Raw genomic sequence first — 20,244 nt, 5'->3', positions numbered from 1 at the left:
AACATGACTTGTGTTATCGCGTCCTGATTAATAGAGTATATAAACTACCCATAACTCTTCTATTTGTTTATCACCAGAGTACATAAATGAAAAAGCACATTGTCAGAAATAAGTCATTGCTGAAGGTTTTATTTGTCTCAATAAAATATTACAAGCTCAAAATTCCACACAAAGCAAAGCATGCTCTACTTGAAAAAATTAACAGAACAAAAGAGTGACTGCAATTAATATTCTATGGCCATCCTAAAGGACCATCATAAGGGGTTTATGAGGAGCAAAAACAGCAGGAGCTGCCAGACTGCATAGCCAATCTCCTATGTGAAGTAATGAGGTTTCTTTACATTGATGCCATACTCGGACAGGGCAGGGGAGAGGTCCTCCATGGTCAATGTGTACTTCTTGTCCTGCTTTGGGAGAGAAGAGGTGGGAGGACAAAGTGAGAAACCAATCAAAAATAAATGTATACATATGCATGAATAATTCTGTGCAACTCATATAAACAGTTAATGTGTTAATTCACTGAGATGTATAGCCTATGTTATGTTTCAGTACCATCAGAAATGCACCAACCTTTGTCTTGTTCCTGGAGCTCCCCGAGGCAGTGCCCTTCATTTTACAATGCTGCAGGGCATCGTTAGCAATGTCTGAGATGAACTTCTGAGCTGCTAGGGAGACCAAACGGATTCTGAAAACGATGGGCATATATAATGTTTACGTTTGGCTCGTTAGCAATGTCTGAGATGAACTTCTGAGCTGCTAGGGAGACCAAAAGGATTCTGAAAACGATGGGCATATATAATGTTTATGTTTGGCGCTCAAGTGAGTTGATATTGAATTGGTATAAAGCTGAAAGAGATGGAGAGGACTCTTTGCAGGTAAAGAGGTAAACAATATGATGCATGCTTACATTCGCGGATCAGACGCCTCAAAGCCAGCCCGGTTGAGATAGTAGCCTGTCACTGCATCAGGGATCTGGCAAACAAATGGTAGAGGTTGGACTGAAGTCATTGTGATGTGTTTTGGTAAGGTATTCTGTACCCTAGCATCCCCACAGTTGATACCGGAGTCCATTTACATGCTAAATTAATCAGAGGCTTCTTATAACTACATAACCCAAATATGCAATATGTACAGTGCATTCGGAAAGTATTCAGACCCCTTGACTTTTTCCACATTCTGTTTAGTTACAGCCTTATTCTAAAATGGATAAAATTGTTTTTTCCCCTAATCAGTCTACACACATTACCCCATAATGACAAAGCAAAAACCGTTTTTTTGAAATCTTAGCAAATGTATTAAAAATAAAAAACTGAAATATCACATTTACATACACTACCAGTCAAAGGTTTGGACACACCTACTCATTCAAGGGTTTTTCTTTATTTTTTACTATTTTTTACATTGTAGAATAATAGTAAAGATATCAAAACTATGAAATAACACATATGGAATCATGTAGTAACCAAAACAAGTGTTAAAACAAATCAAAATATATTTTATATTTGAGATTCTTCAAAGTAGCCACCCTTTGCCTTGATGACAGCTTTGCACACTCTTGGCCAGCTTCATGAGATAGTCACCTGGAATGCGTTTCAATTAACAGGTGTGCCTTGTTAAAAGTTAATTTGTGGAATTTCTTTCCTTCTTAATACGTTTGAGACAATCAGTTGTGTTGTGACAAGGTAGGGGGGGTATACAGAAGATGGCCCTATTTGGTAAAATACTAAGTCCATATTATGGCAAGAACAGCTCAAATAAGCAAAGAGAAACAACAGTCCATCATTATTTTAAGACATGAAGGTCAGTCAATCCAGAAAATGTCAAGAACTTTGGAAGTTTCTTCAAGTGCAGTCGCAAAAACCATCAAGCGCTATGATGAAACTGGCTCTCATGAGGCCCGCCACAGGAATGGAAGACCCAGAGTTACCTCTGCTGCAGATCAGTAGAGAGTTACCAGCCTCAGAAATTGCAGCCCAAATAAATGCTTAACAGAGTTCAAGTAACAGACACATCTCAACATCAACTGTTCAGAGGAGACTGTGTGAATCAGGCCTTCATGGTCAAATTGCTGCAAATAAACCACTACTAACGGAAACCAATAATAAAGAAGAGACTTGCTTGGGCCAAGAAACACGAGCAATGGACATTAGACCCGTGGAAATTAGATTTTTGTTCTAACCGCCGTGTCTTTGTGAGACACTGTGTGGGTGAATGGATGATCTCCGCATGTGTATTTCCCACCGTAAAGCATGGAGGAGGAGCTGTTATGGTGTGGGGGTGCTTTGCTGGTGACACTGTCTGTGATTTATTTAGAATTCAAGGCACACTTAACCAGCATGGCTACCACAGCATTCTGCAGTGATACGCCATCCCATCTGGTTTGGGCTTAGTGGGACTATCATTTGTTTTTCAACAGGACAATGACCCAACCCACCTCCAGGCGGTGTAAGGGCTATTTGACCAAGAAGGAGAGTGATGGAGTGCTGCATCAGATGACCTGGCCTCCACAATCCCCCGACCTCAACCAAATTGAGATGGTTTGGGATGAGTCGGACCGCAGAGTGAAAGAAAAGCAGCCAACAAGTGCTCAGCATATGTGGGAACTCCTACAAGACTGTTGGAAAAGCATTCCAGGTGAAGCTAGTTGAGAGAATGCCATGAGTGTGCATTCTCAAAACCTATAAAATATCAAATATTTTGATTTGTTTAACACTTGTTTTGGTTACTACATGATTCAATGTGTTATTTCATAGTTTTGATGTCTTCATTATTATTCTACAATGTAGAAAATAGTCAAAATAAAGAAAAACCCTAGAATGAGTAGCTGTGTCCAAACTTTTGACTGGTACTGTAAGTATTCAGACCCTTTACTCAGTACTTTGTTGAAGCACCTTTGGCAGCGATTACAGCCTCAAGTCTTCTTGGATATGACGCTACAAGCTTGGCACACCTGTATTTGGGGGGTTTCTCCCATTCTTCTCTGCAGATCCTCTCAAGCTCTGTCAGGTTGGATGGGGAGCGTCGCTGCACAGCTATTGTAAGGTCTCTCCAGAGATGTTAGATCGGGTTCAAGTCCGGGGTCTGGCCGGGCCACTCAAGGACATTCAGAGACTTGTCCCGAAGCCACTCCTGCGTTGTCTTGGCTGTGTGCTTAGGGTCGTTGTCCTGTTGGAAGGTGAACCTTCGCCCCAGTCTGAGGTCCTGAGCGCTCTGGAGCAGGTTTTCATCAAGGATCTCTCTGTACTTTGCTTTGTTCATATTTTCCTCGATCCTGACTAGTCTCCCAGTCCCTGCCGCTGAAAAACAAACCCACAACATGATGCTGCCACCACCAAGCTTCACCGTAGGGATGGTGCCAGGTTTCCTCCAGATGTGATGCTTGGCATTCAGCCCAAATAGTTTAATCTTGGTTTCATCAGACCAGAGAATCTTGTTTCTCATAGTCAGAGTCCTTTAGGTGCCTTTTGGCAAACTCAAAGCGGCTGTCATGTGCCTTTTACTGAGGAGTGGCTTCCGTCTGGCCACTCTACCATAAAGGCCTGATTGGTGGAGGGCTGCAGAGATGGTTGTCCTTCTGGAAGGTTGTCCCATATCCACAAAGGAACTCTAGAGCTCTGTCAGAGTGACCATCTGGTTCTTGGTCACCTCCCTGACCAAGGCCCTTCTCCCCCTATTGCTCAGTTTGGCCGGGCGTCCAGCTCTAGGAAGAGTCTTGCTGGTTCCAAACTTCTTCCATTTAAGAATGATGGAGGCCACTGTATTCTTGGGGACTGTCAATGCTGCAGAAATGTTTTTCCCAGACCTTCCCCAGATCTGTGCCTCGACACAATCCTGTCTCGGAGCTCTACGGAAAATTCCTTCTACCTCATGGCTTGGTTTTTGCTCTGACATGCACTGTCAACTGTGGGACCTTATATAGACAGGTGTGTGCCTTTCCAAATCATGTCCAATCATTTGAATTCAGCACAGGTGGACTCCAATCAAGTTGTAGAAACATCTCAAGGATGATCAATGGAAACAGGATGCACATGAGCTCAATTTCGAGTCTCATAGCAAAGGGTCTGAATACTTATGTAAATAAGGAAAACCCTGTTTTCGCTTTGTCATTATGGGGTATTGTGTGTAGATTGAGGCCTTTAAAAAAATGTAATCCATTTTAGAATAAGGCTTTAACGCAACAAAATGTGTTAACGATAATAATGTGGTCCTCTGTAGCTCAGCTGGTAGAGCACGGCCCTTGTAACGCCAAGGTAGTGGGTTCGATCCCCGGGACCACCCATACACAAAAAATAATAATGTATGCACGCATGACTGTAAGTCGCTTTGGATAAAAGCGTCTGCTAAATGGCATATTATTATTATTATTAACGGTCAAGGGGTCTGAATACGTTCCGAATGCACTGTATATAAGTCAATCGACATCAGCCTAGGTATGTGAAAAAAGTTATCTACATGTCTTCTCGTGAACTAACGTTACGACTTTAAAAAGGGGTTTGACTCACTGTAGGAGTGTAGTCCTCCAACTGCATGAGAAAGTCAGCCAGTGGTGTGGTGGAGATTACAGGCTTCACGTCGCCGTTGGCAATGCCACTGGGCACATAGACCCCGTTGGACACGGATGTGTCAGATGATGGTGTGGCCATGGCAGCCGAGGTTGGGGCTGAAACAAAAAATAAATAATTACATGGTTTAATATTTTCCTAAATGTAGCTGAGATGTTGATAGCCAAGGTCCAGCTCTGGGCTAAGCTGTTGACTGTTTCACAAAGCAGCCAGCAATGAACGTGCTAGATCTAAGATGGTTTTCAAGTTCTGTATAGTGCTATATGGTGTGTGGGCTACTGTACTTGAATAATTTCAAAGGTTCTGAGTCACTTTTGACCTAGTTAGCTTAACTAGTAGATAGCAGACCATTCATCTGTTGTGTAACCGTCTCTAAAGCTGTTTATAACCTCAAAATGTGTGTAAATACTTACCATTACTTATGGCAACCGAGGGGATGCTGCTGACATTAGTTGCTGCATTGTTGTTAGTGATGCAATTACTGGATGTCGAGGAAATGGAAGAAGAGCCCCCTGGTATGACTGGCTGTGGAGTATCAACGTTCATAATTGTTGCTGGCTGCACCGCAGGTCGCTTGGTAAAATAGCCAAAGTCAAAATATTAAGTTAGCTAGCTAGCTATAGTGAAGGGGTTAAATTAACTGCCAAAAATACCCTTTTACGACAGTGTATGGGTAAATAGCGAAAAATAAAGATCATTCGTCCACTATGATCGTGTTAGCTTGCAAAAATGTATTTTCACGCCTTCCGTGTGCATCGATTTCAATGTCCGGCTTTCAAACATGTCTTGTCCTACTAATGGTTCCCCCCAGAAGAATGTGCGCAGATGCATCCAGGGTGGCTTAATCTTGGACTCACTGAAGAAGACCACCAGTGTTCAAGGTAGGTAGCCTACATTGTATGCAAACGTTTGTATAAAAAAAAACAATAGATTAAGATCTATCTGAATTTAGCGTTTTTTTGTACACGGTCAAAGATAAACTCTCTCTGGCGTGAATTATGGTCGTTATGTTTTTGTTGTAGAAATATTGCAACCCCGTTTAACCTTTTGCCTACTAGTGCAGTTTTTTATATGATCATGTGACAGTCACTTTATCTTGTCAGGAAAAGGAAACAAATACATGCTTTGTTTAAAAGATCGTCAGTAGTTAACACAACCACAGTCATAATTATGGATAAAACCCGCCCATTTCTACAATTTATTTTCTTACAATCTTACACATACATGTTATTCAATAATTTCATCCAGACTGCTCGCGCGCGTCAACAAGCATCTGCGAAATAGGTATTTGACAATTGACGCGCTGGAAGTCCAGCCTCTTCCATCTCCTCATTGATTTTTAGGAGCATATACCCACGTGGGTGATTGGAAGCTGGGGGTCCACACTCCAGTCAAGTTGTTGGTGGTAATGCACCTTACAGTTGGTTGCCAACCGCCATATAAAGTCGATTACTAGAAACTAACTACATTTCCCCTTTTATCTGTGGATTAATTGTTGGAGTAGAGAACACACGATTTTGTGTGACTCAAAATGGGTCACAATTCTACAAAGACCCAGGAAAAAAGGACCTTGCGCATTTCAGGTAAAATAACAACCAAATGTTTATATCCCATGACAAATTAGCTAGCATAGCAAGCTAGATAGGTTAATGTACATGAATGTTTGGACCCGTCTCCAAATTAATATAGTTGGTTCAGAGTTCGTTATGATATTTCAACCTGCATGTCCTGATTGCGTCTGCTGTGGATGGACAAAATCAACATATGCACGCGCGTGCCCAGTGTAGTCGTCATGTTAAAATCAGATTTGAAACCTTACCTTAACTTAACCACACTGCTAACCTTAAGACCAAAAAGCTCATTTTTGTTTGCATTAATTTTTACGATATGGCCAATTTTGACATTGTAGCTGTGTTAACTAGTGTCAACCTTGTTTAAACGAATACAGTACATTATTCGATGTAAAATGAAATAAAGTTCAACTAGTTCAACTAGGTTCAACTAGGAAAGCAATAAATGGGTCATTCTTCAAATGTAACTTGGTAACAATGTTACAATAATATTTGTTTTATAATAATTTGTGGTCCTCTGTAGCTCAGCTGGTAGAGCACGGCGCTTGTAACGCCAAGGTAGTGGGTTCGATCCCCGGGACCACCCATACACAAAAATATATGCACGCATGACTGTAAGTCGCTTTGGATAAAAGCGTCTGCTAAATTGCGTATTATTATTATTATTATTAATTGTTTCACCATGATAATGACCTATTACACAAAGCTCAGTCAAACTTAAGAGGATGTTCAGTCAACGAAAACAATAGCATTAGACATCATATACATCAATAAATGAAACATGGCTGGTTTGAACTGATGTCTTTGTCATTTTGAAGCAGGGCCCAGAAAGTCAGGATGGCATCACCTGTGGATGTCATTGTGGTGGGGGCTGGGAACCGTGGGGAGACATACTCACACTTTGCCTCCCTTCAGCCTCAACGCATGCAAGTAAGGCTCCCCAACATCTCTCTACATCTGGTCTTGTCAATATTGACTGAAATAACTTAATGAGTAGACCTGATCTTAGAAAGATATAGGCTTTCATCCCTGCTATGCTAAATCATTCATCACTTCTTTCCATTATAATTTAAGTGTGTTACCGATTAGTAGCCATTCGGTCTTACATTTACATTTACATTTTAGTCATTTAGCAGACGCTCTTATCCAGAGCGACTTACAGTTAGTGAGTGCATACATTTTTCATACTTGTCACATATTTGTTACATACACGTGTTTAGCAGATGTTATAGCGGGTGTAGCGAAATGCTTGTGCTTCTAGCTCCGACAGTGCAGTAATATCTAACCATTTCACAACATACACCTAATACACAGAAAACTAGTAAACACTTTCTGAGCTAATAATGTTAAAAATAATACATAAAAAAACAAAATACTGAAAAGTTTCCTAAGAGCTAGTCGCGAGAACGCCACCTTCGTCGGCGCCAGGGGCTGCGTGCGGCTCCACAGCAGCTCGCCCACATTAAGGGGCGGCCATATCCTGCACAGTAGGGGTAGAGTAGAGACAACCAGACCTTGTTATGGGTCGCACACACACACACACACACCTTTGTGTTTCAGCATTCCCCATCACCACTGATAACTAACACACACACGTGACCGCCCAGTGGGTCCATTAACACATGGATAACATTCCTAGAGAGTGAGGTTGGGCTCTAGCTCCCAGTCTGCAGTGGTTTTATCCTCATACAGACACATGCCAGGCCAGGCCAGGGAATGAGCCAGTCAGTCACCATATTGGGCTCCATTAGAGCAGTAAATAAAGTGTACGTCCATTTGGTGAAAGCTTGTCTTGCTACTGTTTTAGAAATATTCTTGAAGTAGTTTTTTTTTAAATGCAGAGACCAAGTAATTAAATTTACAAAACGTTTACTTTAGTCCACTCTTTATTTATTTGTCTTTATTTAATCATGTGTGTCCTTGAGAACACATTCCCTTTAACAATAATGACCTGACCGTGATAAAGCGCAATGAATCGTAGAGCAAGCCAACAGAGAAGTGACAACGTCAGACAACGCAGAAAAAACTCAACTCAAACTCTGAACAGTTAACATAGTAAACTAACAAGGGGATGAGGGTAAGGCTGGGGGGCGGGGTTGACTTTATAAACCAATTAGCATACCTGTGTTCTCTACCTGGAGAAACCCACCAAAGAGAGCGAAAGGAGGGGCTTCCAGTAGTGTGTGTAATGTTGACATGACATGTTATTGAATAAAGTGAAGACATTTGCATCTCCTGAAGGATCTGTGCTTTAAATAACCTGAAAATCAGCACTGTGTCTGTTCTGTTTTCCAGAATGATATCACTTTATTTAACCCTCTCTTAAAGAGAGAAACTGAACAAGTAGGCATAGTTTGACTGTTTCAAGCTCTCTTCCTAAACATATAAAACGTCTTGACTAAGGTTTTACATAAAAGTAATGATGATGATAAGAATGACAACAATGATAACTCAAATTTATTGTAGGTCGTTGGAGTGGCTGACCCCAGGAAATTTGCACGGGAGAAACTTCAGAAGCAACACAGAGTAGCAAATGACAACGTGTTTGCTGGTACGAGTGAAAATTATGTAACTGTCGGTCCACAACCATTTTCTCCCTCTCCCTTTTGATAAACGCTGGATTGATTATTTGGTAGCACTTCATTTGAACTATACATCATAACAGCGTGATATTATCATATGCATGTCATAACAAATAAGCTCTTGTGGCATCTTATGTCACTGAATGTCAAGTACAAACCAGTATAATTTTGCGTGCATTGTAATCAGTTATGAAAAGTGTTATGACATATGTTACCTATATTCCTCTTTCCCAGATTGGCGTGGTATAGTACAAAGGGAGAAGTTTGCGGATGCTGTGTTCATTTGTACCCCAGACCGCCATCATAAGGTAATAGTAGTAGAGGATACTTGTTACTCAATTAATCAAATTTGGTATGTCACAGAATCTGAGCAACCATTTCAACATAACTATTTTAGGATGCTCAGTGTCTGATGAGGTTACTCAAAAAAAGTATTTTGCCCATTGATGCTACAGTAGGCTAAGATTGAGAATCCATGATGGCTGTTCTGAGTGAGTATGTGTTCTTGTCTTCTTGTCAAGGACCCCACTGTGGCACTGGCAAAGAAAGGCTACCATATTCTTCTGGAGAAGCCCATGGCTGTGAGTGTTCTCCGTCCCCTGTAAAAACGATGTACAGTACAAGTCAAAAGTTTGGACACACCTACACATTCAAGGGTTTTTCTTTATTTGTACTATTTTCCACATTGTAGAATAATAGTGAAGACATCAAAACTATGAAATAACACATAAGGAATCATGTAGTAACCCAAAAAGTGTTAAACAAATCAAAATATATTTTATATTTGAGATTCTTCAAAGTAGCCACCCTTTGCCTTGATGACAACTTTGCACACTCTTGGCATTCTCTCAACCAGCTTCATGAGGTAGTCACCTGGAATGCATTTCAATTACCAGGTGTGCCTTGTTAAAAGTTAATTTGTGGAATTTCTTTCCTTAATGCGTTTGAGCCAATCAGTTGTGCATGTCTTAAAGTAATGATGGACTGTCGTTTCTCTTTGCTTATTTGAGCTGTTCTTGCCATAATATGGACTTGGTCTTTTACCAAATAGGGCTATCTTCTGTATACCACCCCTACCTTGTCAATCCAGAACATTTCAAGAACTTTGAAAGTTTCTTCAAGTGCAGTCGCAAAAACCATCAAATGCTATGATGAAACTGGCTCTCATGAGGACCACCACAGGAAAGGAAGACCCAGAGTTACCTCTGCTGCAGAGGATAAGTTCATTAGAGTTAACTGCACCTCAGATTGCAGCCTAAATAAATGCTTCACAGAGTTCAAGTAACAGACACATCTCAACATCAACTGTTCAGAGGAGACTGTGTGAATCAGCCCTTCATGGTCGAATTGTTGTAAAGAAACCACTACTAAAGGACACCAATAAGAAGAAGAAACTTGCTTGGGCCAAGAAACATGAGCAATGAACATTAAACCGGTGGAAATCTGTCCTTTGGTCTGGAGTCCAAATGTGAGATCTTTGGTTCCAACTGCCGTGTCTTTGTGAGACGCAGAGTAGGTGAACGGATGATCTCCGCATGTGTGGTTCCCACTGTGAAGCATGGAGGAGGAGGTGTGATGGTGTGGGGGTGCTTTGCCGGTGACACTGTCTGTGATTTATTTAGAATTCAAGGCACACTTAACCAGCATGGCTACCACAGCATTCTGCAGCGATACGCCATCCCATCTGGTTTGCGCTTAGTGGGACTATCATTTGTTTTTCAACAGGACAATGACCCAAAACATACCTAGAGGCTGTGTAAGGGCTATTTGACCAAGGAGAGTGATGGAGTGCTGCATCAGATGACCTGGCCTCCACAATCACCCTACTTCAACCCATTTGAGATGGTTTGGGATGAGTTGGACCTCTAAGTGAAAGAAAAGCAGCCAACAAGTGTTCAGCATATGTGGGAAGTCCTTCAAGACTGTTGGAAAAGCATTCCTCATGAAGCTGGTTGAGGGAATGCCAAGAGTGTGCAAAGCTGTCATCAAGGCAAAGGGTGGCTACTTTGAAGAATCTCAAATATAAAATATATTTTGATTTGTTGAACACCAATTTGCTTACTACATGATTCCATATGTGTTATTTCATAGTTTTGATGTCTTCACTATTATTCTACAATGTCGAAAATAGTAAAAATAAAGAAAAACCCTTGAATGAGTAGGTGTGTCCAAACTTTTGACTGGTACTGTATGTTGTTGTGATGTCTGATCAAGACCTGATCATTTCAGCTATCCTATACCAGCGCAGTGCAAGTAGTTTATACAATCAATCATATCTAGAGATATAGAAAGAGTGTGTGTCTGTGTCTGTCCGTGTTTGTGTGCATGCAGGCGTGTGTATGCGCAGTGTCAAATTGATATTTTTTCATATTAGGTAACAGCTGAGGACTGCACAGAGATTGTAAGAACTTGCATTCAAAGTGGTGTGATGCTAACAGTGTGCCATGTCCTCCGATATGACCCTGTCATCCACAAGATAAAAGTAAGTGTATTTCCATCTATTTGAAATATTACACTATTTTTTTGCACAGATCTGTGCTTTTTGCGTGACGAAATTGTCACCCAGCATCATTAGAACAGTGGCTACTGTGATTGGATTTAATGCCCAATAAGAGCTTGAGCGAAAATATGCCTAGCAACAAGGTACTCCTTGCGGGATAGAAGCAGTCAAATCAAGCTTGAGAAGGGCTGCCATATAGTGTGTTGCCAACGCTTTGGAATTGACCCCACAGGTGCTGATGGACAGTGGAGTGATTGGAGACCTGGTCCATATTCAACACCTAGAACCGGTAGGGATGAATTTACAATACCATGTCAATTTTACATCATTTACATAGAGCATAGCCAGACCTGGGTTCAAGTGCTATTACTATCAAGTACTAATACTATTTAATGTATCTGTGCTTGAGTGATCTTGCCGTGCACAATGGAACCAACAGAATAAGTAAATAAACTTAACTTGACTAGAATAGTTGCAAAACTGCAAAGCCCGCTCAACTAGGCTCTCCAGACAGACGATAGCAAACGCTTATACATTACCAGTCAAAAGTTTGGACACACCTACTCATTCCAGGGTTTTTCTTTATTTTTACTCTTTTCTACATTGGAGAATAAAAGTGAAGACATCAAAACTATGAAATAACACATGTGGAATCATGTAGTAACCAAAAACGTGTTAAACAAATCAAAATATATTTTTTCTTTGAGATTCTTCAAAGTAGCCACCCTTTCTCTTGATGACAGCTTGCACACTGTTGGCATTCTCTCAACCAGCTTCATGAGGTAATCACCTGGACTGCATTTCAATTAACAGGTGTGCCTTGTTAAAAGTTAATTTGTGGAATTTCTTTCCTTCTTAATGCGTTTGAGCCTATCAGTTGTGCATGTCTTAAAGTAATGATGGACTGTTGTTTCTCTTTGCTCATTTGAGCTGTTCTTGCCATAATATGGACTTGGTCTTTTACCAAATAGGGCTATCTTCTGTATACCACCCCTACCTTGTAAATCCGGAACATTTCAAGAACTTTGAAAGGTTCTTCAAGCGCAGTCGCAAGAAACATCAAGCGCTATGATGAAACTGGCTCTCATGAGGACCGCCACAGGAAAGGAAGACCGAGAGTCACCTCTGCTGCAGAGGATAAGTTCATTAGAGTTACCAGCCTCTGAAATTGCAGCCCAAATAAATGCTTCACAGAGTTCAAGTAACAGACACATCTCAACATCAACTGTTCAGAGGAGACTGTGTGAATCAGGCCTTCATGGTCTAATTACTGCAAAGAAACCACAACTAAAGGACACCAATAAGAAGAAGAGACTTGCTTGGGCCAAGAAACACAAACAATGGACATTAAACCGGTGGAAATCGCTCCTTTGGTCTGATGAGTCCAAATGTGAGATTTTTGGTTCCAACCGCCGTGTCTTTGTGAGACGCAGAGTAGGTGAACGGATGATCTCCGCATGTGTGGTTCCCACCGTGAAGCATGGAGGATGAGGTGTGATGGTGTGGGGGTGCTTTGCTGGTGACACTGTCTGTGATTTATTTAGAATTCAAGGCACACTTAACCAGCATGGCTACCACAGCATTCTGCAGCGATACGCCATCCCATCTGGTTTGCACTTAGTGGGACTATCATTTGTTTTTCAACAGGACAATGACCCAACACATCTCCAGGCTGTGTAAGGGCTTTTTGACCAAGAAGGAGAGTGATGGAGTGCTGCATCAGATGACCTGGCCTCCACAATCACCTGAACTCAACCCAATTGAGATGGTTTGGGATGAGTTGGACCACAGAGTGAAGGAAAAGCAGCCAACAAGTGCTCAGCATATGTGGGAACTCCTTCAAGACTGTTGGAAAAGCATTCTAGGTGAAGCTGGTTGGGAGAATGCCAAGAGTGCAAAGCTGTCATCAAGGCAAAGAGTGGCTACTTTGAAGAACCTCAAATATAAAATATATTTTGATTTGTTTAAAACTTTTTTGGTTACTACATGATTCCATATGTGTTCTTTCATAGTTTTGATGTCTTCACTATTATTCTACAATGTCGAAAATAGTAAAAATAAAGAAAAACCCTTGAATGAGTAGGTGTGTCCAAACTTTAGACTGGTACTGTATTTATGGACGATTTCAAATAGTATATGAACCCAGGTCTGCGTACAGTATTATAGTGGCCTCCACTCCACTCTCAATGCAGCCTGCATGGGTTGAAGTATCTGCAAAGATTTCCATGGTTACTTTCTCCTGTTCTAGGTAGGCTTCTTTCACTTTGCCCACTCCTTTGTTCGAGGGAACTGGAGGAATGAGGCTGAGAGCTCTTTTTCACTTCTGGCCAAATCCTGCCATGACATTGACTTGATACATCACTGGGCTGGAGGACGAAGGTAAAGAGGCAATGTTTTTAGTTTTTTATAAATAAAATAACAAGTTAATCAACTAATTTCTTTGTTCGACTGACAGCCCTATTTAAAAATAGCTTGTTCTTCACAGGTGTTTGAAAGTGTCATCGTTTGGATCTCTCAGTCACTTCCGCAAAGAGAAAAAGGTGTGTGGTCTTCTCATACACAGTGCATTCGGAAAGTATTCAGACCCCTTCACTTTTTCAAAATGTTTGTTACGTTACAGCCTTATTCTACACATAATGACAAAGCAAAAACAGGTATTTTGAAGTTTTTACAAATGTATAAAAGAAAAACAACTGATGTCACCTTTACATAAGTATTCAGACCCTTTACTCAGTACTTTGTTGAAGCACCTTTGGCAGCGATTACAGCCTCAAGTCTTCTTGGGTATGACGCTACAAGCTTGACACACTAGTATTTGGGGAGTTTCTCCCATTCTTCTCTGCAGATCCTCTCAAGCTCTGTCAGGTTGGATGGGGAGCGTCGCTGCACAGCTATTTTCAGGTCTCTCCAGAGATGTTTGATCGGGTTCAAGTCCAGGCTCTGGCTGGGCCACTCAAGGACATTCAGAGACTTGTCCCGAAGCCACTCCTGCGTTGTCTTGGCTGTGTGCTTAGGGTCGTTGTCCTTTTGGAATGTGAACCTTTGCCCCAGTCTGAGGTCCTGAGCGCTCTGGAGCAGGTTTTCATCAAGGATCTCTCTGTACTTTGCTCCGTTCATCTTTCCATCGATCCTGACTAATCTCCCAGTCCCTGCCGCTGAAAAACATCCCCACAGCATGATGCTGCCACCCCCATGCTTCACCGTAGGGATGGTATTGGCCAGGTGATGAGTGGTGCCTGGTTTCCTCCAGATGTGATGCTTGGGATTCAGGCCAAAGAATTCAATCTTGGATTCATCAGACCAGAGAATCTTGTTTCTCATGGTCTGAGAGTCTTTAGGTGCCTTTTGGCAAACTCAAAGTGGGCTGTCATGTGCCTTTTACTGAGGAGTGGCTTCCTTCTAGCCACTCTACCATAAATACTTGATTGGTGGACTGCTGCAGAGATGGTTGTCCTTCTGGAAGGTTCTTCCATCTCCACAGAGGAACTCTGGAGCGCTGTCAGAGTGACCATCAGTTTCTTGGTCAGCTCCCTTCTCCCCCGATTGCTCAGTTTGGCCGGGTGTCCAGCTCTAGGAAGAGTCTTGGTGGTTCCAAACTTCTTCCATTTAAGAATGATAGAGGCCACTGTGTTCTTGGGGACCTTCAATGCTGCAGAATTTTTTTGCTACCCTTTCTCAGATCTGTGCCTCGACACAATCCTGTCTCGGAGCTCTACGGACAATTCCTTCGAACTCATGGCTTGGTTTTTGCTCTGTCAACTGTGGGACATTATATAGACAGGTGTGTGCCTTTCCAAATCATTTCCAATCAATTGAATTTACCACAGGTGGACTCCAATCAAGTTGTAGAAACATCTCAAGGATGATCAATGGAAACAGGAAGCACCTGAGCTCAATTTCAAGTCTCGACCGGGAGACCCATGGGGCGGCGCACAATTGGCCCAGCTTCGTCCAGGGTAGGGGAGGGAATGGCCGGCATGGATGTAGCTCAGTTGGTAGAGCATGGCGTTTGCAACGCCAGGGTTGTGGGTTCGATTCCCACGGGGGGCCAGTATGAAAAAATTAAATAATGTATGCACTCACTAACTGTAAGTCGCTCTGGATAAGACCGTCTACTAAATGACGTAAATGTCATAGCAAAGGGTCTGAATACTTAGTAAAAATAAGGTTTTTTATTTTAAAAAATATTTATACATTTGCAAAAAAATCTACAAACCTGTTTTTGCTTTGTCATTATGGGTATTGTGTGTAGATTGATGAGGAAAAAAATACTTTTATCCATTTTAGAATGAGGCATAGCGTAAAAAAATGTGAATTCTTTCTGAATGCACTGTAATCAGAACGGAAGTGGTACAACTATGTTTGACTGTTTTGGACACTAAATAAACTCAAAATAGTTTTAAACAATGGGCTTGGCCTGCCATTGAACAATAATACAGACAACTATAGTTACATGCACATGAATGAACATGTTACTTTACTTTAACATATTAGCATCCACATTCCTGTACCATCTCAAATACTTTATATATCATTTCGTTTTTAATATACTGGAATCACTGATTTCACAACTATTTGGACTCTGACTAGGGAAAATTGGAGCAGTAAGGAAAACATTACAGCAACATCTGATACAACCTTTACACAGAGTCACTGTGTCAGAATAACAGTAAACCACAGGTGATACAGTGGGAGAACAGATACTCCCCCATAAGACTGAGAACCGACTGTAACTAACTAACTCCTGGTGATTCTTTGTCTGGGATAACATAGCTGACAAAGCATTGCATCACACTCCCACAACCACAGTTTCCTGCCTTACATCCACCTCTCCCGAAGTAGCTGATGTCCATGCTTTACATTTGATTCACACTTTTGAGTTACCTTCTCATGATACTGTATTCATTCTGTGATATTATCACTGGTGTATTAATGTTTGTTTTTAGATAGTTGTTGATTCTGTCAAAGGTACTCAAGCCTCTTTGGCCCCTTTGGGACAAAAGGCCACAATCAGTTTCCATTTTGTCCTACATAGTATAATGTGGGTTTCCCAAAAGCTTTGTAGCACTAAGATCATCTTTCGTCCATTGCCTACAACGGATTTACTGTAGATGATGTGAGTGCCACGACGCTTTCGGGAAACCCACCCTAGAATAGTCAAAGGTGATTCAGTGCTAAATAGTTTTCCCTCCAGCCACCAGGTGCTGCAGACCGCTGCCTAGACTGCCCTGTAGAGGAAGCTTGCCCATATTCTGCACGCAAGATTTACCTGGACAGAGTCAAACAGGTTTTTCCATTCAAGTCAATTACATTTGATTTGTCCCATGAGGGGCAATTATTATTCAGGGAAAGCAGTGTAAATTAGATGGCACATAAAAAATGAACGTGTGTGTGTGACTGTGCGTGTAAATCTATATCTGTGTCAATCAATCAATCAAATGTAATTATAAAGCCCTTTTTACATCAGCAGTTATCACAAAGCACTTTACAGTAACCCAGCCTGTGTGTGTCTCTCAGGGCTGTGTGGGCTGGCCCGTGTCTGTGATATGCTCCAGCTCTCTCCCAGACATCGAGTCTGTGACCGAGGCTCTGAAATCAGGGCCGTACGGCCGCTGTGTCTACCAGTGTGACAACGACGTCTGCACCAACCAGGTAAGACTGACCACCATCTGGCTAGCCGCTAGCGCAGAGAAACCATGCTTAGAATAAGGGTTATCCTACATGTATACATTTACACTTATGATTTATTACTTATTTATGATTTATTACTAGGTATTTCACATTTATTTTAACAGGCCATCTCCTTTAGGATAAGTGTCTCTTTCACAACAGAGACCGTTCCGAGTGTCAAAAGAGAGGTTACAGAATTGTACATTTAAGTCCTGCACACTTTTGTTGTATTTAAATTAAGTTTATGCTTCGGTCAGAAAAAATATTGGCTCAAGTCGACACAGCTCCTCTCTCTTTATCTCTCTTCTCTCACCTTGTTGTACCTGTGTGTACAGGTGGTGAACATGGAGTTTGAAGGGGGTCTTACAGCTGCTTTTTCCATGGTGGCATTTACAGAGGAGATATGTAAGCGGAGAACCACCATCTATGGCAGCAAGGTACTGTAGCACTCCAGTCCAGACACAATCTTGAATAATCCAAGATCAAATCAAATCAAATCAAATTTTATTGGTCACATGCGCCGAATACAACAGGTGCAGACATTACAGTGAAATGCTTACTTACAGCCCTTAACCAACAGTGCATTTATTTTAAACAAAAAAGTAAGAATAAAACAACAACAAAAAAAGTGTTGAGAAAAAAAGAGCAGAAGTAAAATAAAGTGACAGTAGGGAGGCTATATATACAGGGGGGTACCGTTGCAGAGTCAATGTGCGGGGGCACCGGCTAGTTGAGGTAGTTGAGGTAATATGTACATGTGGGTAGAGTTAAAGTGACTATGCATAAATACTTAACAGAGTAGCAGCAGCGTAAAAAGGATGGGGTGGGGGGGCAGTGCAAATAGTCCGGGTAGCCATGATTAGATCAAGTTGAATCATTATGAATAATTCATTGTTGATCATTAATATGCCACTTTTGTGATTGAAATCAATGTGATATGATCATAAGATAGGGATATGGATTGAATAGAAAGAGATAGATTATGAATATTGATTGGACACCCACAAACTGCAATAGTTTATTGACCTGAATTTCTGTGTCATGGTTTATACGTTTACGTTTACGTCATTTAGCAGACGCTCTTATCCAGAGCGACTTACAAATAGGTGCATTCACCTTATAGCCAGTAGTACAACCACTTTACAATGTTTTTATTTTTTTGGGGGGGGGGTGGGTTGGGGTAAGGGGGGGGTAGAAGGATTACTTTATCCTATCCCAGGTATTCCTTAAAGAGGTGGAGTTTCAAATGTCTCCGGAAGGTGGTGAGTGACTCCGCTGTCCTGGCGTCGTGAGGGAGCTTGTTCCACCATTGGGGTGCCAGAGCAGCGAACAGTTTTGACTGGGCTGAGCGGGAACTATGCTTCCGCAGAGGAAGGGGAGCCAGCAGGCCAGAGGTGGATGAACACAATGCCCTCGTTTGGGTGTAGGGACTGATCAGAGCCTGAAGGTACGGAGGTGCCGTTCCCCTCACAGCTCCATAGGCAAGCACCATGGTCTTGTAACAGATGCGAGCTTCAACTGGAAGCCAGTGGAGTGTGCGGAGGAGCGGGGTGACGTGAGAGAACTTGGGAAGGTTGAACACCAGGCGGGCTGCGGCATTCTGGATCAGTTGTAGGGGTTTAATGGCACAGGCAGGGAGCCCAGCCAACAGCGAGTTGCAGTAATCCAGACGGGAGATGACAAGTGCCTGGATTAGGACCTGTGCCGCTTCCTGTGTAAGGCAGGGTCATACTCTCCGAATGTTGTAGAGCATGAACCTACAGGATCGGGTCACCGCCTTGATGTTAGCAGAGAACGACAGGGTGTTGTCCAGGGTCACGCCAAGGCTCTTCGCACTCTGGGAGGAGGACACAGCGGAGTTGTCAACCGTGATGGCGAGATCATGGAACGGGCAGTCCTTCCCCGGGAGGAAGAGCAGCTCCATCTTGCCAAGGTTCAGCTTGAGGTGGTGATCCGTAATCTATACTGATATGTCTGCCAGACATGCAGAGATGCGATTCGCCACCTGGTTATCAGAAGGGGGAAAGGAGAAGATTAGTTGTGTATCGTCAGCGTAGCAATGATAGGAGAGGCCATGTGAGGATATGACAGAGCCAAGTGACTTGGTGTATAGCGAGAATAGGAGAGGGCCTAGAACTGAGCCCTGGGGGACACCAGTGGTGAACTTTGTTATCTCTCTCCTGAATATTTATCCTTATAAATAATCGTCTGTATTTGTAGTAGCAGTAAATCTAGAGCTGGATGTATTTGGCTACTGTCTGATCTTAGTACATAAAGATAACCTCCTGCAAATGCGGAAAATGTTCTGATCATGTAATTATTGTTTTGTTCCTATAGGGGGAGCTGTCGTATAACGGACATGAGATTCGAGTGTTTGACTTCCTCACAGGGAGGGCCACCAAGCACACGGCAGAGACTAGCGCCCCAGGGGCCTTTGGCATGGGCGGGCACGGCGGGGCGGACTACCAACTGGTGGAAGCCTTCATCTCTGCTGTGGCGGTGAGTGCTGGGAGCCTGTGTGAATGTCAACATTGAGGGCCGATAATATTTTTTTAAACTTGAGATCTGTGCTTTGACTTAGGCTTGTGTTAATTATACATTGATGTTGTGCAACTAAATATTATTTGAGTTATCTAGATCTTTGTTAGGATTTAATCAAACCCCCATTTACGCTGTTGCAGTACCTGGTTCAATAAAATCACAGAATGGTTTTGGGTGCTGTAAAATCTCTTAACTCTTAACTTAAGTCTTTACTTGAAGGGGTATACATAGGGCATTCATAACACCTTTACAAAACCAGTCATGACACCTTTTGCAGTATCACTCATAATAACCTTACATTATACTCATGTGGATGGAAAAAATGTGACTTGTGTTTGCGTGTGTCACGTACAGAGTGGAGATGCATCTTTTATTCGTTCGGGACCAGAGGAGACCCTGCTGAGCCACAAGCTGGTGTTTGAGGCTGAGCGGGCTCGACTGGAGAGCAAGGTGGTGTTCTGTGGGACTGACCAGGACTAGAGGGCTACGTGAAGTGGTGAAGTGCCATAATCATCATTTTGATCAAACATTAATGATTCAACACTAATGATTATGACAGAGCAGAATCAGGCAGCACATGAAAATGATGAAGTAGCTAGTTATTTAATTTTACTGTTTGTAATTTGTAGCTAGGCCTAGTGTTTTGATTGTTTAGTTCTCAAGGATTGTTTAATGTGCACATTCCATGAAAATCTTTTTCTTAACAAAATGTGATTATATATGTACTATTTGTCATGTCAGCAACTGTTTTGATGTGGAAAACTGATTTTCAAAAAATCTGATATTTTGATCATTTTATAAAAATGTTGATTGTGTGT

General features: G+C 42.0%; 2 protein-coding genes across 6 annotated transcripts; one reads left to right on the top strand and one right to left on the bottom strand.

Moving 5' to 3' along the window:
• Positions 1-109: 109 nt before the first annotated feature.
• LOC311148355 (transcription initiation factor TFIID subunit 10-like) lies at positions 110-5,311 on the bottom strand. Of its 2 annotated transcripts, none has more exons than XM_084185297.1 (5): positions 4,976-5,311; positions 4,503-4,660; positions 908-972; positions 571-685; positions 110-404 (listed from the first exon to the last, which is right to left on the bottom strand). In XM_084185297.1, the coding sequence occupies exons 1-5, from the start codon at positions 5,106-5,108 to the stop codon at positions 315-317; spliced, it is 561 nt and encodes a 186-aa protein (XP_084041423.1). In that variant the 5' UTR covers positions 5,109-5,311; the 3' UTR covers positions 110-314. The 2 variants fall into 2 exon arrangements, with proteins under 2 accessions (XP_084041423.1, XP_084041422.1); XM_084185296.1 differs by having other exon boundaries at positions 110-407; positions 4,976-5,291.
• A 53-nt stretch (positions 5,312-5,364) lies between these two features.
• On the top strand, positions 5,365-20,241 carry LOC311148353 (putative oxidoreductase YteT). 4 transcript variants are annotated; one of them, XM_084185291.1, is made up of 15 exons: positions 5,944-5,986; positions 6,067-6,145; positions 6,955-7,063; positions 8,600-8,684; positions 8,950-9,023; positions 9,237-9,296; positions 11,090-11,197; positions 11,448-11,504; positions 13,464-13,594; positions 13,701-13,755; positions 16,410-16,502; positions 16,733-16,867; positions 17,221-17,322; positions 19,223-19,384; positions 19,781-20,241. In XM_084185291.1, the coding sequence occupies exons 1-15, from the start codon at positions 5,971-5,973 to the stop codon at positions 19,904-19,906; spliced, it is 1,392 nt and encodes a 463-aa protein (XP_084041417.1). In that variant the 5' UTR covers positions 5,944-5,970; the 3' UTR covers positions 19,907-20,241. The 4 variants fall into 4 exon arrangements, with proteins under 4 accessions (XP_084041419.1, XP_084041418.1, XP_084041417.1 ...); XM_084185290.1 differs by having other exon boundaries at positions 6,952-7,063; XM_084185293.1 differs by lacking the exons at positions 5,944-5,986; positions 6,067-6,145 and adding an exon at positions 5,365-5,443.
• Positions 20,242-20,244: the final 3 nt, after the last annotated feature.

This window comes from Coregonus lavaretus, assembly GCF_964263955.1.
Source record: "Coregonus lavaretus genome assembly, chromosome: 20".
Taxonomy (NCBI): Eukaryota; Metazoa; Chordata; class Actinopteri; order Salmoniformes; family Salmonidae; genus Coregonus; species Coregonus lavaretus.
Note: the sequence above shows the minus strand (reverse complement) of the source record. Positions and strands in the feature narration are given on the sequence as shown.

Excerpts from the sequence above, each read along its gene's own strand:
- LOC311148355 (XM_084185296.1), bottom strand. The coding sequence starts at position 5,108 with ATGAACGTTGATACTCCACAGCCAGTCATACCAGGGGGCTCTTCTTCC. Across the intron at positions 4,661-4,975 it reads CTCGGTTGCCATAAGTAATG|CCCCAACCTCGGCTGCCATG; the intron begins GTAAGTATTTAC and ends TTTTTGTTTCAG. Across the intron at positions 973-4,502 it reads TGGAGGACTACACTCCTACA|ATCCCTGATGCAGTGACAGG; the intron begins GTGAGTCAAACC and ends TTTGTTTGCCAG.
- LOC311148353 (XM_084185290.1), top strand. Across the intron at positions 11,198-11,447 it reads CTGTCATCCACAAGATAAAA|GTGCTGATGGACAGTGGAGT; the intron begins GTAAGTGTATTT and ends TTGACCCCACAG. Across the intron at positions 19,385-19,780 it reads CCTTCATCTCTGCTGTGGCG|AGTGGAGATGCATCTTTTAT; the intron begins GTGAGTGCTGGG and ends TGTCACGTACAG.